The sequence below is a fragment of the Alosa pseudoharengus genome, unplaced genomic scaffold, assembly GCF_046254945.1.
Source record: "Alosa pseudoharengus isolate Yale_2024_CS ecotype anadromous, Long Island Sound unplaced genomic scaffold, YU_APseudo_1.1 YU_APseudo_1.1_scf_2, whole genome shotgun sequence".
Classification (NCBI taxonomy): domain Eukaryota; kingdom Metazoa; phylum Chordata; class Actinopteri; order Clupeiformes; family Clupeidae; genus Alosa; species Alosa pseudoharengus.
Window position 1 is genome coordinate 32413120 of NW_027468663.1, and position 21456 is coordinate 32434575.

The 21456-nt window shown below is 40.4% G+C and overlaps 4 protein-coding genes across 9 annotated transcripts in view; 2 read left to right on the top strand and 2 right to left on the bottom strand.

Moving 5' to 3' along the window:
• Positions 1 to 75: 75 nt before the first annotated feature.
• Positions 76 to 5286, top strand: vcam1a (vascular cell adhesion molecule 1a). Its single transcript, XM_076294592.1, has 6 exons — positions 76 to 520; positions 660 to 929; positions 1049 to 1372; positions 1564 to 1815; positions 2028 to 2288; positions 4610 to 5286. Exons 1-6 carry the CDS (start codon positions 484 to 486, stop codon positions 4759 to 4761), a joined length of 1296 nt encoding a protein of 431 aa, XP_076150707.1. The 5' UTR covers positions 76 to 483; the 3' UTR covers positions 4762 to 5286.
• A 484-nt stretch (positions 5287 to 5770) lies between these two features.
• extl2 (exostosin-like glycosyltransferase 2) lies at positions 5771 to 11622 on the bottom strand. Of its 2 annotated transcripts, none has more exons than XM_076294593.1 (5): positions 11558 to 11622; positions 9535 to 9947; positions 8936 to 9006; positions 8671 to 8786; positions 5771 to 7791 (listed from the first exon to the last, which is right to left on the bottom strand). In XM_076294593.1, exons 1-5 carry the CDS (start codon positions 11572 to 11574, stop codon positions 7395 to 7397), a joined length of 1014 nt encoding a protein of 337 aa, XP_076150708.1. In that variant the 5' UTR covers positions 11575 to 11622; the 3' UTR covers positions 5771 to 7394. The 2 variants fall into 2 exon arrangements, with proteins under 2 accessions (XP_076150708.1, XP_076150709.1); XM_076294594.1 differs by lacking the exon at positions 11558 to 11622 and adding an exon at positions 10184 to 10275 and having other exon boundaries at positions 5772 to 7791.
• Positions 10421 to 17138, top strand: LOC143134322 (putative oxidoreductase ZK1290.5). 3 transcript variants are annotated; one of them, XM_076294596.1, is made up of 8 exons: positions 10421 to 11320; positions 11617 to 11865; positions 11959 to 12060; positions 12148 to 12239; positions 14449 to 14631; positions 14750 to 14809; positions 15155 to 15255; positions 16121 to 16240. In XM_076294596.1, the coding sequence occupies exons 1-7, from the start codon at positions 11242 to 11244 to the stop codon at positions 15248 to 15250; spliced, it is 861 nt and encodes a 286-aa protein (XP_076150711.1). In that variant the 5' UTR covers positions 10421 to 11241; the 3' UTR covers positions 15251 to 15255; positions 16121 to 16240. The 3 variants fall into 3 exon arrangements, with proteins under 3 accessions (XP_076150711.1, XP_076150712.1, XP_076150710.1); XM_076294597.1 differs by lacking the exon at positions 15155 to 15255 and having other exon boundaries at positions 11670 to 11865; positions 16121 to 17138; XM_076294595.1 differs by lacking the exon at positions 15155 to 15255 and having other exon boundaries at positions 16121 to 17137.
• Positions 17139 to 17234: 96 nt separating this feature from the next.
• The window catches only part of rc3h1b (ring finger and CCCH-type domains 1b), a 28742-nt gene continuing 24520 nt past the window's right edge, over positions 17235 to 21456 (bottom strand). For all 3 annotated transcript variants that reach the window (XM_076294591.1, XM_076294590.1, XM_076294589.1), the window contains one exon: positions 17235 to 21360. In XM_076294591.1, coding sequence (XP_076150706.1) covers positions 21201 to 21360 — 160 coding nt within the window. In that variant the 3' untranslated portion in view covers positions 17235 to 21200. The remainder of the gene's footprint in view (positions 21361 to 21456) is intronic.

Genomic DNA, 21456 nt, shown 5'->3' on the forward strand with positions numbered 1-21456 from the left:
TGATTGTGTTATGTTATTCAATTTAATTAAATAAGGTGGTGATACAATTAAGTTTCAGTGTGTGTTTATTGGAGGAGGAAAGATGAATAAAACAACCTGTAGAGTAGCCTAGTCCACTACACAAAAGGAAGATTCAGAATCAAGAAAAGAATAATGCATGTTCTTGACAGTAAACGTAAGCTAGTTAGTGGAAGGCACGCACAGTATGGTAGAAAATAAAATATTATCAAGCACTCTCTTGAAATTAAGGACAGACTAAATAATCATCGTCTGATATTAGGTGTTATCTAAGTATTAAGCAATGGCATGTAGATGTTATTCCCCTGGGCAATGAGATATTTATAAAAGATAATCAACATCAGCAGAAATTCCAGTCTACACAAGTAACTTCCCTTAGCACATTGGCACGCCTATAAACTGTTCTCCCAACCCACTTATGATCAGTTACTTGTACAGACAGCAAAGTGATTTTGTAAATTAAATATGCTGGCTTTGTTGGCGATGATAGTGCCACTACTAAGTAGGTACCCTGTGATTTTTCTCACGCTTTACGCGCAGATGGCATATTACGCATACCTCGGAGGACTATTATTATAGACTGTTGATTTGACGTCCAATTAATTTAATACATTTATTCTGTCATTGTTTTCCTGGAAAAGCCTCCTCGGTTGTTGTCCAGATAGACAAACCGGATCCTGTGCTGGTGGAGATCGGGGGGACCGTAGATTTAAATTGCACCGCGACTGGATGCCCTGAGCAGCCATCATTCACCTGGCGTCCAGTAGATGACAAACCCTTCAAACCAATAAAGGAGGAAAATGGGTTTGTGTCCTTCAAAAGTCAAGCGCTGACAAACATCGAAATGGTATGCAGTGTTATGTGTAATCAAACACGTCCACTTACACGCAAGAGGAAGATAGTGGTTTACTGTAAGTACATGTTACTGTAAGAATATTCAGAAATCAGCCTGAAGCAAACCTTTACAAAAAAAAATATCGCAGCACAAGAACTGGGTGTCAGTAATTCCTAACTCATGTGTTACTGACAGCTTTCCCGAGCGACCCTGAGATATCCGGAGAAGATAATCTGACAGTGGGTGTAAAGCAGACGGTCACCTGTACGGCTCGGAACCTATACCCTGATGAGGTGTCAGTCGAGTGGGTGCACGGAAACATGAGCGTTGAAGGCCGCAACTTCATACATAAAGAGCAGGCAGGAACATCGACAGTCTCCTCCAAATACATATTTACTCCCACTGCTCTGGACAACGGAGGAAACATTACTTGTAAAGTCATCCAAATTATACCAGCAGGTCATGGAAAAAGTTCAAATATTACACGTACACGCTCAGCGCCATTGACAGTTAACTTGAGTAAGTAACATAGGCTATTCATATTTATGGCTATGCACTTTGATAACGAATGTTAACTCAGGTAAGAAATATCATAATGGCAAAAAAGTATTGTAGCCTATTAGATAGCCTATTGATATATAAGGTATTATTGAAGCGATATATTCCTGAGCACCTGCTTTTTACATACTTTTTTTCTGGCACCACTTCAGACTACCTCAGGAATATAATTATATCGGGGGAACAAAATTTGACGATTGGAAAGACACTGTCCCTAACCTGCAACTCAGATGGAAACCCACTTCCTGTCCCAGTGTGGACAAAAGCTGGGAAGGTTTTAGACAGCACCAATATAAGCACCATTGTTATTACGAACATCACCTGGTCTCATGCAGGTCAATATGACTGTGAGGCAAACAACACTGCTGGGAGTGTGAAATCCAGTGTAACAGTGATCATTCAAGGTCAGAACATACAAATTCAATTATGTACATGTTTGCATGCATATTTCGTGTTTTTATGACAGATAGGCCTATGTATTATGCAAATAGACTATCCATCCTGTGCCTAACGTAGGGTACTGCAAATTTCAATCATCTACACATTCATAATATTAATTCATTCACTCATCCATTTCACCAGTAGGGTAATCAGTATTCCTGCTGTTGACTTGCAGGCCCTCCCGGTGGTACACAAGTGAGCGTCTCCCCGTCTGCGGAGATGCTGAGTGGCCAGAATGTGACCATCAGCTGCACAGCTCTCAGCTTTCCACCTGCCACCTTCACCTTGTTCAGGCAGGGCCACAGACAACCGCTGCAGTCTGGAGATGGCACGTTCCACCTGCTTCACCTCACACATGAGGACACAGGGCTCTACCTGATCAACATCACCAACCACTTGGGCTATGTCATGGAGACATTCCAGCTAAGCGTTGCAAGTAAGTCGGACGGCACATGACATTGTGAATCTGCACATGAAAGTCAGCTGAAATGTGGCCACACACAGCCAAAATAAAATACATGTCCGCCTCACTTTTTCATTGTGTCTGCTGCTTTGTGAAAATAAGTCCCTTCAGGGCGGAACAAGACCCCTCCGCTGCGCGTCGGGGTCCGGTTCGCCCTGTCGGGACTTATTTTCCCAGTAATGACCGGCGTTCTATACATTATCCCTTACTTATTATACGGCTCTTCACAATGCTAGTAGAACGCTCCATTGACTTGAATGGGATTTCCCAACGTTCTACGGTAAAATAAATTCATGTAATTACCGCTGCAAACATATAATTACCGCTGTCAATGGCGACGGGTTTTGTGCTGCTGATCATATCACTCCGCAAGTATTCTGGTCACTTCTTGCATTGGAACTTCATTCAAAAGTGAAAGCAGACGGTTGATCAGATGTGTTCTAAAGAATGTTTGATTCAAGTTCAGCGTGTGTTGAACTATTTGTTTCTCAGCAAAAGCCACAACGAAACGGTAACAAATAAGTGTAGGCTAAAGAGACATATTGTGGAGTTTATTTTTTCGTTTTGGCAGGTAGCCGTATAATAAGCGGGATAATGTATAGAACGCCGGTCATTATGGGAAAATAAGTCCCTCCGCTGGCGCGTCGGGGTCCGGTTCGCCCTGTCGGGACTTATTTTCCCCATAATGACCGGCGTTCTATACATTATCCCTTACATAAATCACCGGCAAAGTATATATAACCGTCAATGGTTATATATAACCGTCAATTGTCAATGGCAACGGGTTGATTAATGTCTTTCATATCCCTCCGCAAGAATTCCGTTCACTTATTGCAATGGAATTTCATTGAAAGGGAAAGTAAGTTAGTAAAACGTTGCCACGCAACACCTGAAACTGTCAAGTTCTATCTGTGTGGCGAACTATTTATTTTGTCAGCGGAAGACACGAAACGGTAGCAAAATCATTTTTAAAGATTTATTGTGTTAGGTTTCTTTTCGCGTTTTGGCAAGTAGCTGTGTAATAAGCGGGATAATGTATTGTCCGCAGGTAATTATCAGAAAATAAGTCCCTTCAGGTCGAAGCAAAACCCCTCCGCTGCGCGTCGGGGTTCTGTTCTCCCTGTCGGGACTTATTTTCTGATAATTACTGGCGGACAATACATTATCCCTTACTTGAAACATTGTTATTTTATTTACCCTACTGCCATGCAACGTGACAGTTCATTTAAACCTCACGAGTTCGGCGAATTAATATACAAGTGTGATACGGCCAAAAAAATGGATCTAGCCTACTTCATAGGTGTTTAAATAACATTATGTCAATGCATATTCTAAAGAACACAGGACATTGGGAAATTCAACCAAGCAGTGGAATAAGTGATGTAACGGTATAAAAATGTAACCTCACGGTTATAGTGACCAAAATTATCACGGTTTACGGTATTATCGCGGTATTTTTAAAAGTGTGCTCAATATGTTCAGAAAGCACTGATATGCCTGCATAAGCTGAAATAGTTTCAGAAAGTGTGACAGCATTTACTATATACAAAAATATGGGCAAAACCTTATCAAAAGTGCAACATTTAACCAGGGACGCTGGAACTCTGAGGGAGGGTAAAAAAATTTTACTGAGTAGATGTAGATGAGTAGATTCCTGGATTATTGCTAATGGAGAAGAGCATATTTTCACATTCATAGGCCTACATCCTGACTGCACAAACAAACCTGGCTGAGCTGAGCATTCTTAATTCATAGCATAACGTTAGTGTGGTATTGTGTGTTGTCCCGTTCACATTTTCCTTGGTCATGTTTAATTGGCTATGTGCTTATAGCCTAACTTACCCTACCATGAGAGTTTGCTATTTCTGTTATTTGGATCCATTGAGTGAGACCAAAATAAAACTTTAGGCTACGGTATTCTCCTGATAACGTGAGTGGAATGGATTTAATGTGGACGCACACATAAAGACACGCAGAGTGGCTACATGATACAGTGCACATTTTGCAGTGAAAATGTTCCGCCTTTTAAAAGCAGGTGTAGCCTATGCATATTTAAGAACTTTCAATGGCCAGTTGCTTTAGGACATTTTTTGGTATCCTTGAAGTTGCAAATTAAAAAAAAACAAAAAAAAACTCCCCATATAATGATATTTAAAAGTTTAATTTTTTTGGCCATATGAAACTTAGTTGTGAAACTACCAGTATAACACAATCTAAAATGACACCATTACATGAGCTGCAAGTGCACTGCTGTTAATTAATCTGATTTCCGCTTGGCCTCCTAATGACCACAGGCTCACCTGTCCTGCCTGCAGCTGTCCTTCCTACAGTGGGTTTAGCATCACTTCTGACTGCTTTGGTACTGCTGCTTCGGTTTTTGAGATCAAGAAAACATTCAAATGACATCGGCAATGGCATGGTGGACATAGTGGAGAATGCACTGTGATCAAGTCGTATGGAGTTGTATGGGATGATACAACACATAATACAGTGCTCCATCAGTGGAATGACTGCTGACACTTTCTGGAATAATTACGGTGACTTGTTTTATTTTCTCATAGCCAGCATTGCTACAGGATTCTCTGATACTACTCTTGGTTTTGTCGTGGAGTCAATACTCCAGGCCAAGATTCCAAGCAGGTGGTTTAGTGGCAGATCTAGGTAAGATAACCCAGCGATAGTTGTAAACCTGATAATAGAAAAAGCACAAGCCTTCAATCTCTAAACTTAACAAAGCCCAAGGGCTGTTTTTTTAGGAGGTTACCACTTCCGCTGAATTTACTTACCCAGGTTTGTTATTTAACCACCTACTTGAAATACACCCCTGATTTACATCAAAGGCTTTTTACAACAAATTGCAGTGTGAAGTGGATTGGTTGGGGCTAGATATGGGTCTTCAAAGATGGCATTGCCATTCTTCTCTGGATTCAAATTAACGATAAAGATGTATTCTAGAGATTAAAAAGATTTGTCATAATGTAACATGCGAGCCTTTTCTACTTTCAAGAATTTATTTTCAGCAAATAATGTACTACAACCATGTCAGTTTTAGACTTCAATGTGTTTGTGCAGTATAGATACACTTTTTATATACAATTATACATTTCTGTGGAGCCAACTAACCCAGATGGCCTTTGCTCCCTTGCTTAACCTCCATTAATCAGTGGATGAGCAAAAAACTGTTGACAAAACAGAGGTACTTTTGGTTGGACCAAAATCAAAGCGAGACCTCGATCTGGGAACCTGGCACACCAGGTCAAACCAAAAGTAACAAGCCTAGCCTGTGAAAGTCATATAATCAAAACACATACTAAGAACATACTAAGGCTAACCTCTTAAAGTCCGCATCAACGGAGCCTAAGCATTTGTTAGCAAAGCCTATATATACAATAATATATATATATATATATATATATATATATGTGTGTGTGTGTGTGTGTGTGTTCCTGATTGGATCATAAACGGCCACAGCAACGAAGAGGAATGACTGATTCTTTTTTATTATTGTGTTATGTTCCAAATATAAAGCACTTTGTGTTGCATTCTATGTATGAAAGGTGCTATACAAATAAAGCTTATTATTCTATGGTTTTGGAAAACACTTGTGTCGCAACTGCATGCAACTGCAATTCATAATCCCATAATTATTTTAAAAATAACAAAATATTATGTTTGCTTATTTTATGGTTATATATTCATGTACTTCAATTTTCTATTAACTCCTGTCTTAGGTTTGTAAGTAATTCCAGGAAGTGTGTTCAAAAGACTCAAAGTGAAACCGAAATCTTACATTGTTCAGATGTCCAGATTTCCTAAGTTACTAAAATCATTGTTTTATTAGGAACAGCAAGGGCATGCAAGCTTCCTGATGAAAAATTCCATGGTTTCACGCCAACCAAAGTAGAGAATACCACATATTAAATCTGTTAAACCACCACCTAAATCACACATTTGGAAAGGGGGCAATGGACAATGAAGTCCCTAATGTATAATTACTTTACTTATATGGTGCTCCTGCACTCAAACAGGTATTCTACAGTGTGCATGAGGGTGTATTGTAAATTGAAAGTATCTTACTTAAGTAAGAAAGTATCTTACTTAATTACTTAAATAACACATCACTGTAGGCTACAGTATTATGTCTTACATGCTATTTAATTATGTATTACCTAGAGTCTGTTGGGAAAAAACACTCATATCATTATCTGCATTACAACTTAAATGGTAGTCTTTAAACAAGATTCAATGTTTAGTAATTATCTAAGTGACTTCTTCCTTCAGATAACTTTGAGAGTGGACTAATCTGTCTGCATGCCTAAACCCATTACAACAGCATTGTTCTCTAACCCGCGAACAGCAGCACCTCGGATCGGGAGACGAGAACGCTAACAATTGAGCCAATAACCCAGGCTACTGGCTCGCATGCCACCAGCACTCTTGAGGCGTCGGGGAGTGAGGTTTACCAACGTTCCACAAGCACAGCTTAGCTAGCTGGCATCCGTTACATAGACACTAATCACATTAAAGGCGCTCTAAGCGATGTTACGTGGTTTCTAAGCTAAATATGTTTCGTCACATACAGCAAACATTACCTCACCATCTGCTATAGCTGCCTGTGCCCTGAAAACACAAAAAAAAATGCGGTCTCTGTGGACAGTCCAGGCTCAAAAAACGGCAACAAAAACAACTTGGTCCAGCCTGGACCATAAAAACAAATTGTTCCAGCCAATCACTGACGAGATGCGCGTTTAGGAGAGTTTCAATTGCACGGGAGGAAAGGGGAGGGAGTAGCGAGCTAGATCTCTGTTTTGTTTGAACGTCAACAGAAGTGACGTTGCCAATCGCTTAGAGCGTGCACATAGTCTATTCTTCCCTGAAGAAAATAAAATGTAGACATAGACATCATAGATATAAAATTATAAAATTACTTAGTTTTACTATGGAGATTGTTTTATATTGTTCTAGGTCTTTTAAGACAGGAAATCAAGCCTAAAAATCTGCTTGTCAGTACCACTATGTGACTCAACCTGGCTTTTCTCACTAATTAGCTGTGCCATTTAATCTTACCCTGAAAGTTCCTCATATCTTGCTCTTGTGGTTAGCATAGCTTGGGAAACCGAACTGTGTGAGCATGATATTGGAGTACTGCAGGGGCATGCTGCCGTAGATCTGTGCCAGGCGATTCAGGCAGCAGGAGCGCTGGAGCATGTGCTCTGCCCGGTGCCACATACCAATGTAGCCGCTGCGGGAGTCCCGCTCCAGGTTCCGGATATCCACAGGCTTTACCAGAACCCCAGAGGGCCGTGCTTTTGACCCGTCGTGCCGTGCCAAATAGAGCGCCACAGCGAAGTTCATGGCAATGTCGTCGCAGTTCTGCGTTTCGTCCACCAAGGTATGCACCTGGCTGGGCTGGTCTTGGAAGACCTGCAGGTAGCGGCGGTGGAAGAAGGCAGCACCCACCAGAACCATGGAGTACCTGGAACAGCAGAGCAAAGTCTAAAATCATACAGTCATTATATAAACCAAGGAATATCTGTCCGAATCTCTGTGTGTGTGTCTACTCTTTGCTTTCATCATATTCACTTCACACTTAGTGGTTGTGTGTTACTGAGGGCCCAAGTCAGTCTTGACCGCAGTATTGAGTACATATGAAACTCTAGAAGTGGTGTGCCAGCAGCCACAGAAATATTTGGTGGCTCTTGACCTTTCCATGATGGCAACCATCCCCTGATACAGTGTGCCCGTGGGCATATTTTTTTTATAGGCACTATGCCTAGTCATAGTACATATTCTATGTCAGTGTTTTTCAACCTTTTTTGTGCCACGGGCACACTTTTGACACTTTCAACCTTTTTTGTCCCACGGCACACTAACATCCTGTGTGAAGAAAAAATAAACATAGCCTAAAATTTCAAATAATACACAGATATGGCCTTATTATGGCTTCTATGCAAGACCTGCTCAATAAAACAAGCGGCCTCTGTTTCATTTGTAGGTGACTATATCTAATTTAATTGTTGTTATGAACTGGATATGTGATGATTATGTGAATACTGGATATGGGGCCCCCGTTGTACAATGCCTGCATACCACAAATAGTGCAATCATACGATCAATGAGAGCATGTGGTTATAAATTCTTTGATGCAACAGAGGCGGCACACCTGATGATCTCTCACGGCACACTAGTGTGCCCCGGCACAGTGGTTGAAAAACACTGTTCTATGTAGATTGAACTGACATGTAGAGTAGAGGGAAAACAAAAGGGCAGAAGCATGCACAGGACATGGAGTTAGGGCAAGCCTGTGAGTGAATACAAAGTGAAAGTGTGAAGTGTAATGTACCATGTGCCTTACCGGTCACCTCCACCTGTTTCAGTGTCCTGAAGCTCAAAGCTGCCGTAGCTGTAAACACCAGAGGCTGTGATCACATGCTTGCGTGGTACAAAGCCAACAATCTGATCAGAAAATTGCTGAAACATAAAAACACTGAAGATTGTATGATCCGAATAAAATAGATTGAATTTGAATTTGAAATGACTGCACAACTCCTTCAAATCTACTGGCACCTAAATGGCTTCCAGGACAGCTATGAAAAAACTGTAAATTTCAGTTATTTTACCTTCCAGACAGAGAAAGCAAAACTTATATCAGGAACACTGACCAATGTATCATCATCCACCATTAACACAGCTGTAGTGAACAGAGAAACAGAAAAAAATGAAAAACATGAATAGAATTAGGTGGAACTGGACCAGCTGGTTTTTCTCCAAATTAGCTTAGGCCTAATCAGGTTCTTAGATGATTAATGGAGACACACTGGTCATGGAATTTGTCTGAAAAAGTAGTTCCAAAAACCACACAAATTAGCAGACATGCCAAGTAGACCAATAAGGTTTAATCAAGAATTTGGCACTTTAAACTCATTTGACTACCATCAGTAAATGAGTTTATTAACATAGCCTACTCATATAATTATTGTCTGGTTTAGAAACATGTAGTGTAATACTGTATGTACTGTAGTAGGCTGGTTATTCATGCATTTTACAGTAGGCTGCATAAACATCATATTTGTTGACTTGGAAATGCAGGGGTCGTCCCAGATGCAGAGACTTGCAATTGTGACACCAACAAGTTCCCCTCGACCCCCATATCTGTTCTACTGGGAAGATCGGTAACTTTTCACATTATACACTAGGTAGGCCAACCCTATATTTATACCATCTGTATCTATCTCCGAAAAAGGCTGCAAGCGGTTGCGCATCAGATTGACGCTTTGCTCCTTGAAGACTACGGGAACAGGATGCGGACCAAGGGAACCCCATAATTGCTGTGGTGGCCGCACTCCGATGTTGTTCCACACGATGACAATCTGTCTTAGATGAGGCACTGCCTGGTAATGATTGAGGAGTTTAAGAAGGATGTCTGTTCGATTGTACGTCTGTATTACTATAGTAAAGGAATCCTTCAGTGGAGGAGAGTCAGCTTTTCGGCGTAGAACATCCATTACTCCGCCATCATCATCTGTATCCACAGCCAGGGGAAGCATTGAAGTCAGAGATGCCCCAATCAAGATAAACAGAAGTGCAAATAGTATCAGCTGCGCCTTTCGAAGTGGGATCATCCTACAGCCTCTAAGAAATACATATGAAGAGAGAGTGACATTACTGGTAGGCTACATTAGCACAAACTTTCAAACCAACACACTAATCAAGCAAGGGAACCAAGCGCAAACCAAAACATAGCCTAATTTCAACTGAGTAAGTTGGTAGTTGGAGTTGGTATAACGCTCTTTAGGGTTCACAGCACATTTGTTAAGCAAATAAATAAAAAGACTTGAAATGTACTTTAGTATCGGTTGAAACCCTACCTCATGTTGTTCTCATATTTGAGAGTTCCCACTTCCTCTAAAAGTAAGTGAAAAGCTGCCTGCTGCACCTCTGCGCAGCCGTGGTAGACTGTCCAGACAGACAACACGCAACAAACTCTAACATTCTTAATTTGACAGTAGGTTGCAGTCTTTAATTAGAATATTTAGAAACCAACCTCTAGGTCCACACTACCCAGAAAGTAGCTTAATATAAAATAATGATATTTGGACACGTGAAACACGAACTCCATCCAAGAAAGAGTGACAGTGAGACTGCACACTGACCAAACTATCTGTGTTGGAGTTTGTTGGGACAGTGCGCAACCACCATAGTAGGCTACAGTCCTAGGAGGTTTTTAAATCCACCATTACAGCATCTGAGAATAGAATTTTACAGGTGCATTTATATTGTGTGTGTGTGTGTGTGTATAGTAAACAGTCAGGTCCATTGTATGACATAAAATGAATCGTGAGGATGTGTGGATTCAGAGGAATTCATTTGTGGTATTACAGTGTAGACCAGTTTATATTTTTCGAATAGAGTTGTATAGTATGGAAGGACACGTAACCTGAATAGCTATGTTTATGGCAAAGGTAAGTTACCAATACAATTAGGCTACTTGAAATTGTAAATTGTCGAAACTAAGTGTGCGTAATAGGCTCCATCCAAGTAGGCTACGTGTTATAGTTTGTAAGACCAATATCCAATTTGAAGATGTCAATGGAGCTTTCGCGCTAACTTTTAAACTCCAGTTCATTGGCTACTTACAACGTACCACTCGTAAGACGAGTACAATGGACAACGGGATCTGACGATTAGTAGCTTGTATGCATATTTGTTCCGCACTGGAATACGTACTGCTGCAAACGGCCGGTAAGTGGTAACATATTAACTCCTGGAGTGTTTGCGACAGCTGAACAACCTCTGCTGGATCTTGCGTTATGCGTAATGATAACAGTTTGCGTTCTGGAAATTTCCTGCCATTAAAAATGACTATTTCATAACATCCCATTTGAACAATATCGAGGTTAAACCTGTTGTAAAATCCAAGCAATATATGGGCTCTGCCAATAAGATGCTGTGTTGTCCCACAGTTACTCTCTCCAATGGATTGGAGTTACCGATACTCGGTCTGGGTGAGTACTTTACAAGTAGCCATTTAAAGTTTACTTTGGATAGCAACGGCGTGGATCCATTTGTGTTACCAATATGTGGAAACATTAGTTACTTTGTTGCAAATTCCTGTCCACGAAATATTTTGTTGTTAAGTCGTCAGCCCTGCACATTACTGAAAGCAGCAAAAGTAAAACTTTGATCTGAAACACGTTCAACAGTAAATGTATCACCAAGCCCTTCTTGACACATAGCCTTACCTTAGGCTAAAACTCATAGTTCTGCAGATGCAACAGTATTTGCTGTTTTTCGGCTTCAGGGACTTCGCATAATGGTGGATACTCTCACGAAGCGGTTGTTTACGCACTACAGGAGTGTGGTGTGAGGCACATTGACACAGCTAAACGCTATGGTTGTGAAGAATACCTGGCGAAAGCTGTCCGAGAGAGCGGGGTCCCACGCCAGGATGTGTGGCTGACAACCAAGTTATGGCCTGGGGACTATGGCTATAGCAACACCAAACAGGCTTGCAGAGCATCATGTGCCAGGTTGGGAGTGGAGTACCTAGGTATGAGTTCCATTGTTTCGTAGACTGTTGTTTCGTACCACCATCACATATTTAGCATGATGTGGATATAGACACTTTCCTATGCCCTCTCAGACTTATACCTGATGCACTGGCCTGACTGCATGGTGCCCGGTCGATCCAATAGGGAGATGAGAGCAGAAACATGGAGGGCCCTGGAGGAGCTTTATGATGAAGGTGCAATGTGAAAATATTTGTTATAATATCTGATTATCTAAAGATAATCTCTGTGTCATAATGTGCACGTATTTATCCATATGACAGGTTTGTGCCGGGCCATAGGAGTTAGCAATTTTCTCATTCCCCATTTGGAGGAGTTGAAGGAGGACTGCAGTATAGTGCCCCATGTCAACCAGGTGAGTGTGATTGTTCAGCAGGTGTTTGTGTAGCAGTGCTAAGAGATACCAGGGGCGCTGCGGTGGTGGGTTAGGATAATTCTAAGGCCCGAGGCAATAACAGGGGCCCCCAGAGAGAATGTGTGAATTTATTTACAGCAAAGGTAGGCCCACATACATTGTTTCCTAACTGGCAGTGGTGTTTATTGTCAGTTTGTAAATCGTAGGGGTCATTCCACGTCAGTTCAACCAGGCCCCACCCACTTAGGTCTCAAAAAATTCTGAAAAAATTACCAGGTGTACCTATGTTACCCAGGAGACACACTGTAAAATTACTCTTATGTAAGATCAATACTTTCCAAGATACAGCCAGTTTTACAAGGGGGAGGGGGTGTCGATTTTGTTCGGGCTCTTTTTTTTGTCAAAGTTCACAAGCCCACAGCGCAATAACTAAACCATGTAGGAGGCTCACATTTTGCATGCTGGTACATAAATAGGAATAGTATGTAGCAAAATCGTCACGTTTGGTCTGGATAATCCTGCATGGTCATAGCTGTCCCTCAAAGTTGATACAAATTTTATTGGAGTTTTTGGCTGGGCTCTGTTTAAGCCTTCAGAAGACATATTTGTACTCAACATAGGCTCTTAATTTATTTTCCTTACTGAGATAAGTAGAAACACTCTACAAAAAGCAATTAACAGAAAATAAATCCCTTCAGGGTCTGAACAGCAGACCTCACAAGTCTGAAAAATCATTTTGGTTATCATTTTCAGAGCACCCAAACACCTTGTGGGAATATACAAAGATTTTTTAAATATGTTTTTCCTTATTCTCCATGATCCCTTCTTTTTGAAAACACCAATTTGACTTGTCTTATGCAAATCTTTCTTTTTTATTTTCCACCCTGAACATGGGCAAAATGCCCTATTGACATCAATATGTTTTATATATTTTTTCAGAATTTTTTGAGACCTAAGTGCGTGGGCCCTGGTTGAATTGACGTGGAATGACCCGTAGGCAAAGTAGGAAGTAATGTTATGAATCCCTGAGCAATGTGATTTGTTAGGCTGGACCAATGAATTCAAAGTTAGCGCAAAGTCTTCGCCCGTCACGATGCAAGTGTTGGAATAGAATCCCAATCATGAGTGACCATACCCTATTCATGAATGGAAACTGCTGCCCTAATAAAAGAAACAATGCAACTGGTCTTTAGATGTGTTGAGTAGGCCCTATCTGTAGCATCAGCTATTATGGTTCGATTAAAGTGTAATTCCGGCAAAAATTGACCCCAGGGTGTTTTTCTGCATTAAAACACATCAAATAAGCTGTGGAGACAGTATTTTTCGTTGATCAACCACTACACTATATGCTATAGCTCCAAATCGCAAACAGTGGATTAGCTAGGGGCAGTGAGCCAAACGCTTCCCAAATAACATTTTTAACCAGTAATATTGTTCAAAACAGCATCAAACCTCGTCAGTAGCTTGCTCAGGGTCCTTACACGTAAAACAAAGCACCAGAGTTTATTACAGAAGACAGATCTCACATGGAGCATGACGTCTATTGCCTCCTTCGAGAGGAGCTGGTAGGGCAGGGGTCTCAAACTCAAATGAGCTGGGGGCCACTTCTGCCAATGTCATCTGACTGGAGGGCCAAGTCAGTGTTAAAGAATAATACAAAAAAGAACAGCCATTTTCTAAAATGCAATGTTTTTTTCAAATACTGTATTTTCAAACACAAAACTACAAACAGAAAGTTCAAGTCTTTTTTTTTTAAATATTTTTTTAGACACCTGTGCTAGCAACCTTAGCTTATAAATAAAATAATGATAAAATAAATATTAATACAAATTATAAAAACAAACAAAAAAGCATAAAAACATGTAGGCCTATGTGTGTCTTTCACACCAAATATTTTCCTCTCATAACTTTTTTAAACCTGGCAAACTAGGCGTCAGGGTTAAGAAAGCAACACCATTGGATTTGTATATCAAAATTTCAAAAGGCCATGGCTTGAAAGTGGTCAGAGATAAAGTCCTACTGTAAATGTAAAAATCTTTGAGTATAAACAAAAGTTTATGAAGAGGGTAAATTTACCTATCTAATTTGCCACTGGATGGCAAGCAACCTCAAATGATGCACCTTTCAGTAAATACTGGATAAACATATTTGAGCAGGTTTACTCGGTAAAATACGCTGTCAAACTCACACCCTATGTGTGTTGTTGCAGGTTGAGTATCACCCTTTTCAGCAGCCTGAGGAGATTGTACAGTACTGTCAACAGCAGGGGATCGTGTTTGAGGGCTACTGCCCCCTGGCCAAGGGCCAGGCTCTCAGTCATCCTACTATTCTCAAGATGGCTGACAAATATGAGCACACCCCTTCCCAGATTTGTATACGCTGGAGCATACAGGTAAATTCACCATTGCACTTCGTTAGATATAGAGGAATGATTTATTAACTGAAGTTCAATTAATGCTGTTTGCTTCTGGTCACTTGTTATAAACTGAAGAAAAGCATGTTCTTTGCAGAATGGAGTTGTCACAATCCCCAAGTCCACCAAGAAGAAGAGGATTCTGGAAAACTGTAATGTGAGTGGGATGTTGCTTTAAGCTTTACCCAATTGACATACTGTAGTGCAGTGGTTATTTTTGGTATCTGGGTTTTGTCTCCTTTCCTTGTATGATGATTACATTCTCTTCACCCATGACATGTTTGGTTTTAGTCTAGTGGTGACTTTCGTCTTATTCCATTCAGAGCTTTAGGTCAATCATTGATCCTGTTACTTAATTACTCCGTAATTATACAGCATTTTCACCACATTAACTGGAATGCATATAAACATATACATTGTGTCCTCTGTCATTCCTGGCTTCTCTTCTTGTCCTCTTTTACTCTGTGCCCTCTTGCTTTAACTGGCTTGGCTTACACTCCAGGTTTTTGGGTTCCAGTTAGAGGATACAGACATGGTGTCACTGAGAATGTTGCATGATGGGAGACATGTGACCTGGGATCCAACACATGTGCCTTGACAGAGGTGCCATCAATTACTAACTATCTGTGTCACTTACAGTAGAGGCTGATCAGGCATATTGGCAGATACATATTGTTGATTTTTTTTGTTAATCAGTGCTTGACCTAAAGTGATTTAGGCATATAGGTATTTTGGGCCTCTAGCAACAAAGGTGATAAATATCCTAGAGAGATACAGTGTATCAGACATCAATTCCATTAAGGGAAATATCTGTCCATAACTTACTCACTGACAAGTTTTTGCCAAAGAAGCTATAAAACAATACCTGCAACTCCTAATGTCCACCACCAGTCAACCACCACAGAAAACCAGGCCTCCCCATTCAATTCAAATGTGTACCTGTAATATCACTAGCAGACAGAGATGTTTTCCAAGTAGTTATATAGCAACACTACATTGTTTTATATCCAACAGTACAGCATACATACAGTAACAGTACGGATGGTGTACATCCTTTTGTTATTGAATACAGGGTTGAAACAAGATTGTTCTTAACCATGTCAGCAGTTTTTCTGTAGTATATTACAATATATATTAACAATGACAACCAGTGGCAGAATAACTTGGTCTACCTTGAGTGGGGTTAATTAGTTGTGAAAATGGAATGTATTCATTTTAGACTTCTTCTTAGAACACTGATTCAGTCAGATGGCAAAGGTGAATGGGGCCTAGGTCAAACGTAAGCTGGTTTTCAGTATGAAAATGTAAGTGTCGTCTCCAGGCTATGTACTTCTGAAGTTATGTCTGAAGTTATCCCATGAGGTTAGTTTTAGTAGTAGCAGTTGATAATTAGTAATTAGTAGTAGACTGTTAGCATTATGAACAATACTCCATATATTTACTTGGTTTTCCTGTACCCTTTCAAAAGATCTTTGGATTTTCCCTCACAGAAGAGGACATGGCATCCATCAGAAGACTAAACTGTAGCAAAAAACTGATTCACTTGAGTTACCCTGTCTGGAAAGGATAACCTCATTCTTCTCCATTTATGAACCTTATTACAAATAGAAAATTACTACTGCGGGTCATTTCACAGGAAACAAAACAAGTTCATCTCAGCACAATCACACTCTGATATTCAGAGCAATGGAATGCATTTTCCTTCATAAAGTTTTTTTTAAAATATCAATTGATTTTACCATCATGTTTTAAAAGTTATGTGCAAAAGATGCCACTGAAGTGTAAGACTGACAAAGCTATTCAAATGTTATGACAACCTCTTAATGGAGTTTGACGCACATGTCTGTACCTCGTGTAGTGTTTGTGTATGCGGACTGCCAGAGGTTCTTACATTGCCGTGTTTATGCAGTGCATTGTTTTTTTTAGTTTTTTTTTTTTAAATATGCAGCCCAGTTAAAAAATGTGCTTCAAATAAAACTTTAACTGAGGGTCAAAGTTTGGTTAAAAGCAACACCAAAGAGTTTTGTACCTTAAAATAATGTTTCCAAAATCATTTCAGTGGTTCATCAACTCGTAACAGGGTGAACGGCAATTCTGCATTCGCTTTTGCGGCCCTCTATCGGCTATAACCGCACTATGTAAGTTTGCCAGATCGGGTAGTGGATCTGTAGTTCGATGGAATGAGACATAAGAAACTACAAATTTGACTTGCATCTGATGTCGCAAAACATCATACTTTTATAAGTCATGCAAAATATTCTACCTTGTCTGTGGACATTGTTATTGGCAAAGCCGTGCGACGTGTGCAACAGAGGGAAAGTTCTTTGGTGTTGCTTTAAAGTATGTCAAGTTTTGTAAGTAATTATCATAAATATTGTAATGCCTAAATCAGTGTCCTTTCTGTCCCCAGCTAAACTGACAATCCCTCTGAACATCAAATAAAATCTTGAATAAATGGAGAAAAGCCAGTTTGGGCAGAGTGGATTACAAGAACTGCTTCATAGGGGGTTGGGTGTGTGTTCTGCCTTCAGGATTTAAGACCAATGTTTACCCACAAGGAAAAAATGCAGTCGATACCAAAGCAGTGTTACCAATATCATTTAATCCATCCATCTTGGTTTAGAATCACTGTTTTACACAAGTTACATTTTCTTCTTAAAGTCACAGGTTTTTTCATGTCTCCAAACATCCTGTTTAGCCAGCCTCTCCTCTAACAAAAAGCAGATTGTATTATACAAAAATGCAAACCAATTTTCACACAGTGAATTCTTTTACAAAGTCATAAAATGGCGTAATAATGGCTACATCCACATTGGAGTAAGATGGTTCTAAACATTCCTTAATGGAGTATAATATATATTTATATATAAAAATCTTTCCTTGTTGAAATCAAACCTGTACCTTAATTTAAGAGATATTTTTATCAAGACAACTTTGTAGTAATCATTAAAAAAGCCATTACATTTCCCAAAGTTAGGAATAAACTGAAAATCAACACAGCCATATAAGTGTTACTGGGTGCGGATGAGTTCATTTATCTGCATTGTGTGTATTCACCAGGTTCGCTCAAAACAAACAACATCCAAGGAAAGAAATGAATATCATCCATTTGAAACTAACCCATCACCAGAGAAACCATGTTATCAATAGGTCTCTACAGTAAAAACATGCACAAAGCTGTTAACATTGTGTGCATTGTACTGGGTCTTCTATTTCTTTTCTGATGCTACTTAAAGATGGTCAACATAATTTAATTTGTAAAACAACATACAAATCACAGCAAGTATAATTACTCAGTGAGATCACTGATGTTAACAAGATAAGAAACAAAACTAGGCACCCAAGCAAATGGCAATTTGCCAACAGATACATACAGATAGCACGTTCCCACATAAACGAGAGTTTAAAACAAAAGTAAAAGCATTATGTCCAGATAGCGCTCCATTTGAAAATGTTCAGTGGTGAAGAGCGGGTCACCCAACACAACAACACAGAGGACCCTACCACCAGCAAGACGCTGGTATGCAATCAGGGGCTCTGTGAAGGTTTTTTTTTTTTTTTTTTAACCGTTCTAGCCAAAATTTACCTAAACCACTGAAAGCTAATCATGCTACTGCTTTTGCTGAACGACAGTGATGCAAAACCCAAAACAAAGAGGAAAAAGAAATAGGAGGACATGCCCATTGAGCTCTTCAATGTTCTCAGTTTGGCAAGAGAGATCAACATGACTGCCATGAGGAAATACTGCATGCAGTCAAGAGCAGACATGCAAGTCTCCAACACTAATATGCAACAAGGATGCTTCTCCAGCAGAGACTCCACGTTAGCCTCCTAATACAGGCAGAAAATGCCCAGCCCTAAGTCTGTGATGTAAAAACACCTCTACCTGCCACGCCGCTCAAAAGACAAGGTCAAGTTAGCCATGTGATTCACTAACAGGTAAACTCGACATTGCCTTTTTACTCTACGTTCTTCCATCAAGCTACCTTCTAGTGAAGTGTACATTTCGACGTAATTATTTTTTTTTTCTTTGTTTTGTTTTTTTGTTTGAACACAAAACAAGTTAAGTGAGCACATCATGTCATCCTGGCACAAGACTCCTTTGACTGAGAAAGGATAAGCTTTGTGTTTTTGCACCCAGAAAAAACATGTAAGCTGAATTTGTGTAGAGATCATTTAATATAAATGCTGATCGAGTGGATTAAGAGGTGGCACGTAATAGTGCTAAGTATATCTTTATATGTATGTATATAAAAGTGTATGTACCTACACATCAAATACAGCAAAGCCTTGGAGGCTACAGGTGAAGAGGCAGAAGAGAGGGCAGGGCTTGTCTTTCCTACTGGTGACTGCTGCAGTTTTAGGAAGCCAGATGCCCCCTGAGGCCCCTTTCAGTAGAGGCAAGAAAAGGGCCAGGGAATTCTGGCGTCCGGCAAGAAAGCGTAAACCGCAAAGCCAAGAGAATTTGAAAAACAACTACAGGCAGAGAGGTGGGTTTACATAGTGGATGTTCAGGGATGGCTACTGTGTCGCCTGACCCAAGTATACAAAGCAAACCCGGACATGAAGGTTTCCGAAAAAGGTTTATGGAGCCGAGTAATATTTTCATGCCTGTACGGATCTCTCAATTTAGAGATAGTCTGAAGGGCTATGTGCTCCATTAAGAGCTTAGGACAATAAACATGATAACAAGTCACCATAAAGATAGCCTACTAGCTGTGACTTTGATACAACAAAATGACAAGAAAATAACACATCACACTCTTCCAAGGTTTGCGTCCAAAAAGGAGCTTATTATCCATCGGTCTCAAGAGACTAAAAAATTTAGGTCACATGAAGGTCATCACTCAAGGAAGACTTCAGCTAGTTGTGATCTTTAAGTAAATCGACCCAAGCTGGCCTCATTAAACAGTCAGTGAATAAACAGGTGTAAAAAATACACAAGGTCGATGCAAGGTGGAAAGAGTTACAATTTCACTCGGTATATCTACAGCGAGCCAATTGTCGTTGAAACTCACAAATAAACAACAACCTATGTTCATTTCATGTGCTTCACTTTCAAATAGGCGGGAAATTATATTTTAGGATGTGATTCTGGCCACCGCAATTCAGCAGGTGACCAACATGTTGTAGAAACGCCCCCCCTATTGAGTTCAGTGCAGAGGTGATGTGAGAGACCTGGGCTGGCACACCTGACCAGGAGGACTGAGAATGCAACTTCATAGAAGTTAAGGGAGACAGGTGAGAATGTTTCCAAACATACCATATTCTACCAAACCATGGCATTCCAGACATACAAAGGAAGAGGCGACCGCACACTGCGCCAACATACATAGTTTGACCTGAACCACAGAATTCCAACCTGAGCAACACAGGGATTCCATCATAAAAATACCCCAGAAAAATCTATCTGTATGCACTTGAGGGAAACGTGCTAAAGGAAAAAAAAAAGTCTCAATTTGCACTCTTTAAAACAGAGCACAAAGTATTACCAAAATGTCTAAAAAATATGTCCATTTTCAAAACTGCCCAACAGTCAGACCACTGAGCACAGACTGCACGTAAAGGAATACATGACTGACTTTGTGGCTTTCCTGCTTTCCTCCCCATGTTCATCAGGACCTGAATTCAGTTACATTTGGTCTCTTAAACACACTCTCACTGCAAATTAAAACCCATTCTCTATAAATATTGCTAGAATATTATAGATTCTTCTATTTCACATGTAGGTCCATTTAATAATGGAATGACCGGAGGGTTTTCTTTTCCTATGCTACAACATGGCTGGCTGGTCAGGTTGTCCTCACAGTGAATCTGCACGTCTCTTAAGGGTCGCTTCGCCTACAAGCACAAATCACATCACCTCTGTTGTGTCACTACTCAGAAGACGGAGAGCATCATGAACGCAAGATGGCTGAAGAGGGTTAACGCTCACCAGAATGAAGCGGTGAAGGCAGAGAACATCGCTCTAGTTGTCTAGTAACTCATCATCATCATCTTAACTAGGAAATTGCACTCCTCTTTAGCAGTTTCTATGCTCTTTTGGTTTGCCTTTCCTCTTTGAGTAATATTTTTCTTAAGGATGCATAATCAGATGCTCTGGTTTCCAGGCAATGACAAGTCATTTAAAACAAACAAAAAAGCTCATTCACAGAACAAAAAGGAAAGAAAAATTATCACGGCAGATACTGCTCATCTTCTAAATAAAACAAAGAAGAGTTTGTGAGGGTGTGTGTGTGTGTTTGTTTGTGTGTGTGCATGTGTGTGCTTGCATGCACAACAGCATGCACAGTGTGTGTGTGTGTGTGTGTGTGTGTATGCGTGTGTCTACACCGAAAAACATGATGTTCCTCAATGTGTAACCACCTACACTCATCCTTAAAGCTGCACTCCCCTTTTTTTAAACAGAGTAGCTGGCAAATGGCGATTTTACGTTAGGCCATTACACACTGGTCCTGACACAGTCAAGACTGCTTTATCTGGCCCTATACCGCTCAACTCTGTGGAGGAAAAGCAGCCTGAAGAGTGGATCTGTGTGTGTGTGTGGTCTACGAGCAGGAGTGGACCACACCGTTCTTCTGGTGGTCTGCCCCGCTGGCTGGGGTGGGGTCAGCAGAGCACAGACTGAGCGATGACGTTTTACTGGTCAGGGACAGCATGGTGGCACTGGCCTCCGACACAATGCTGCTGGATCCATTTGAAACCTCACTAAAAAGAAGGATAACAAGAGAGACAAAGGTTTCAAAATGAAATACACAGAACCCCAGACAGGACAGGCTACATATACTGGCTTGACAGTGTCCT

Coding starts and splice junctions, on each gene's coding strand:
- vcam1a (XM_076294592.1), top strand. CDS start 484: ATGCTGGCTTTGTTGGCGATGATAGTGCCACTACTAA. Junction 521..659: donor GATGATAGTGCCACTACTAA/GTAGGTACCCTG, acceptor TTCCTGGAAAAG/CCTCCTCGGTTGTTGTCCAG. Junction 2,289..4,609: donor ATTCCAGCTAAGCGTTGCAA/GTAAGTCGGACG, acceptor TAATGACCACAG/GCTCACCTGTCCTGCCTGCA.
- extl2 (XM_076294593.1), bottom strand. Junction 9,007..9,534: donor TTCGGAGATAGATACAGATG/GTATAAATATAG, acceptor TGTTCACTACAG/CTGTGTTAATGGTGGATGAT. Junction 8,787..8,935: donor TTGCTTTCTCTGTCTGGAAG/GTAAAATAACTG, acceptor TTTATGTTTCAG/CAATTTTCTGATCAGATTGT.
- LOC143134322 (XM_076294595.1), top strand. CDS start 11,242: ATGGGCTCTGCCAATAAGATGCTGTGTTGTCCCACAGTTACTCTCTCC. Junction 11,866..11,958: donor GTTGGGAGTGGAGTACCTAG/GTATGAGTTCCA, acceptor ATGCCCTCTCAG/ACTTATACCTGATGCACTGG. Junction 14,632..14,749: donor GTATACGCTGGAGCATACAG/GTAAATTCACCA, acceptor TGTTCTTTGCAG/AATGGAGTTGTCACAATCCC.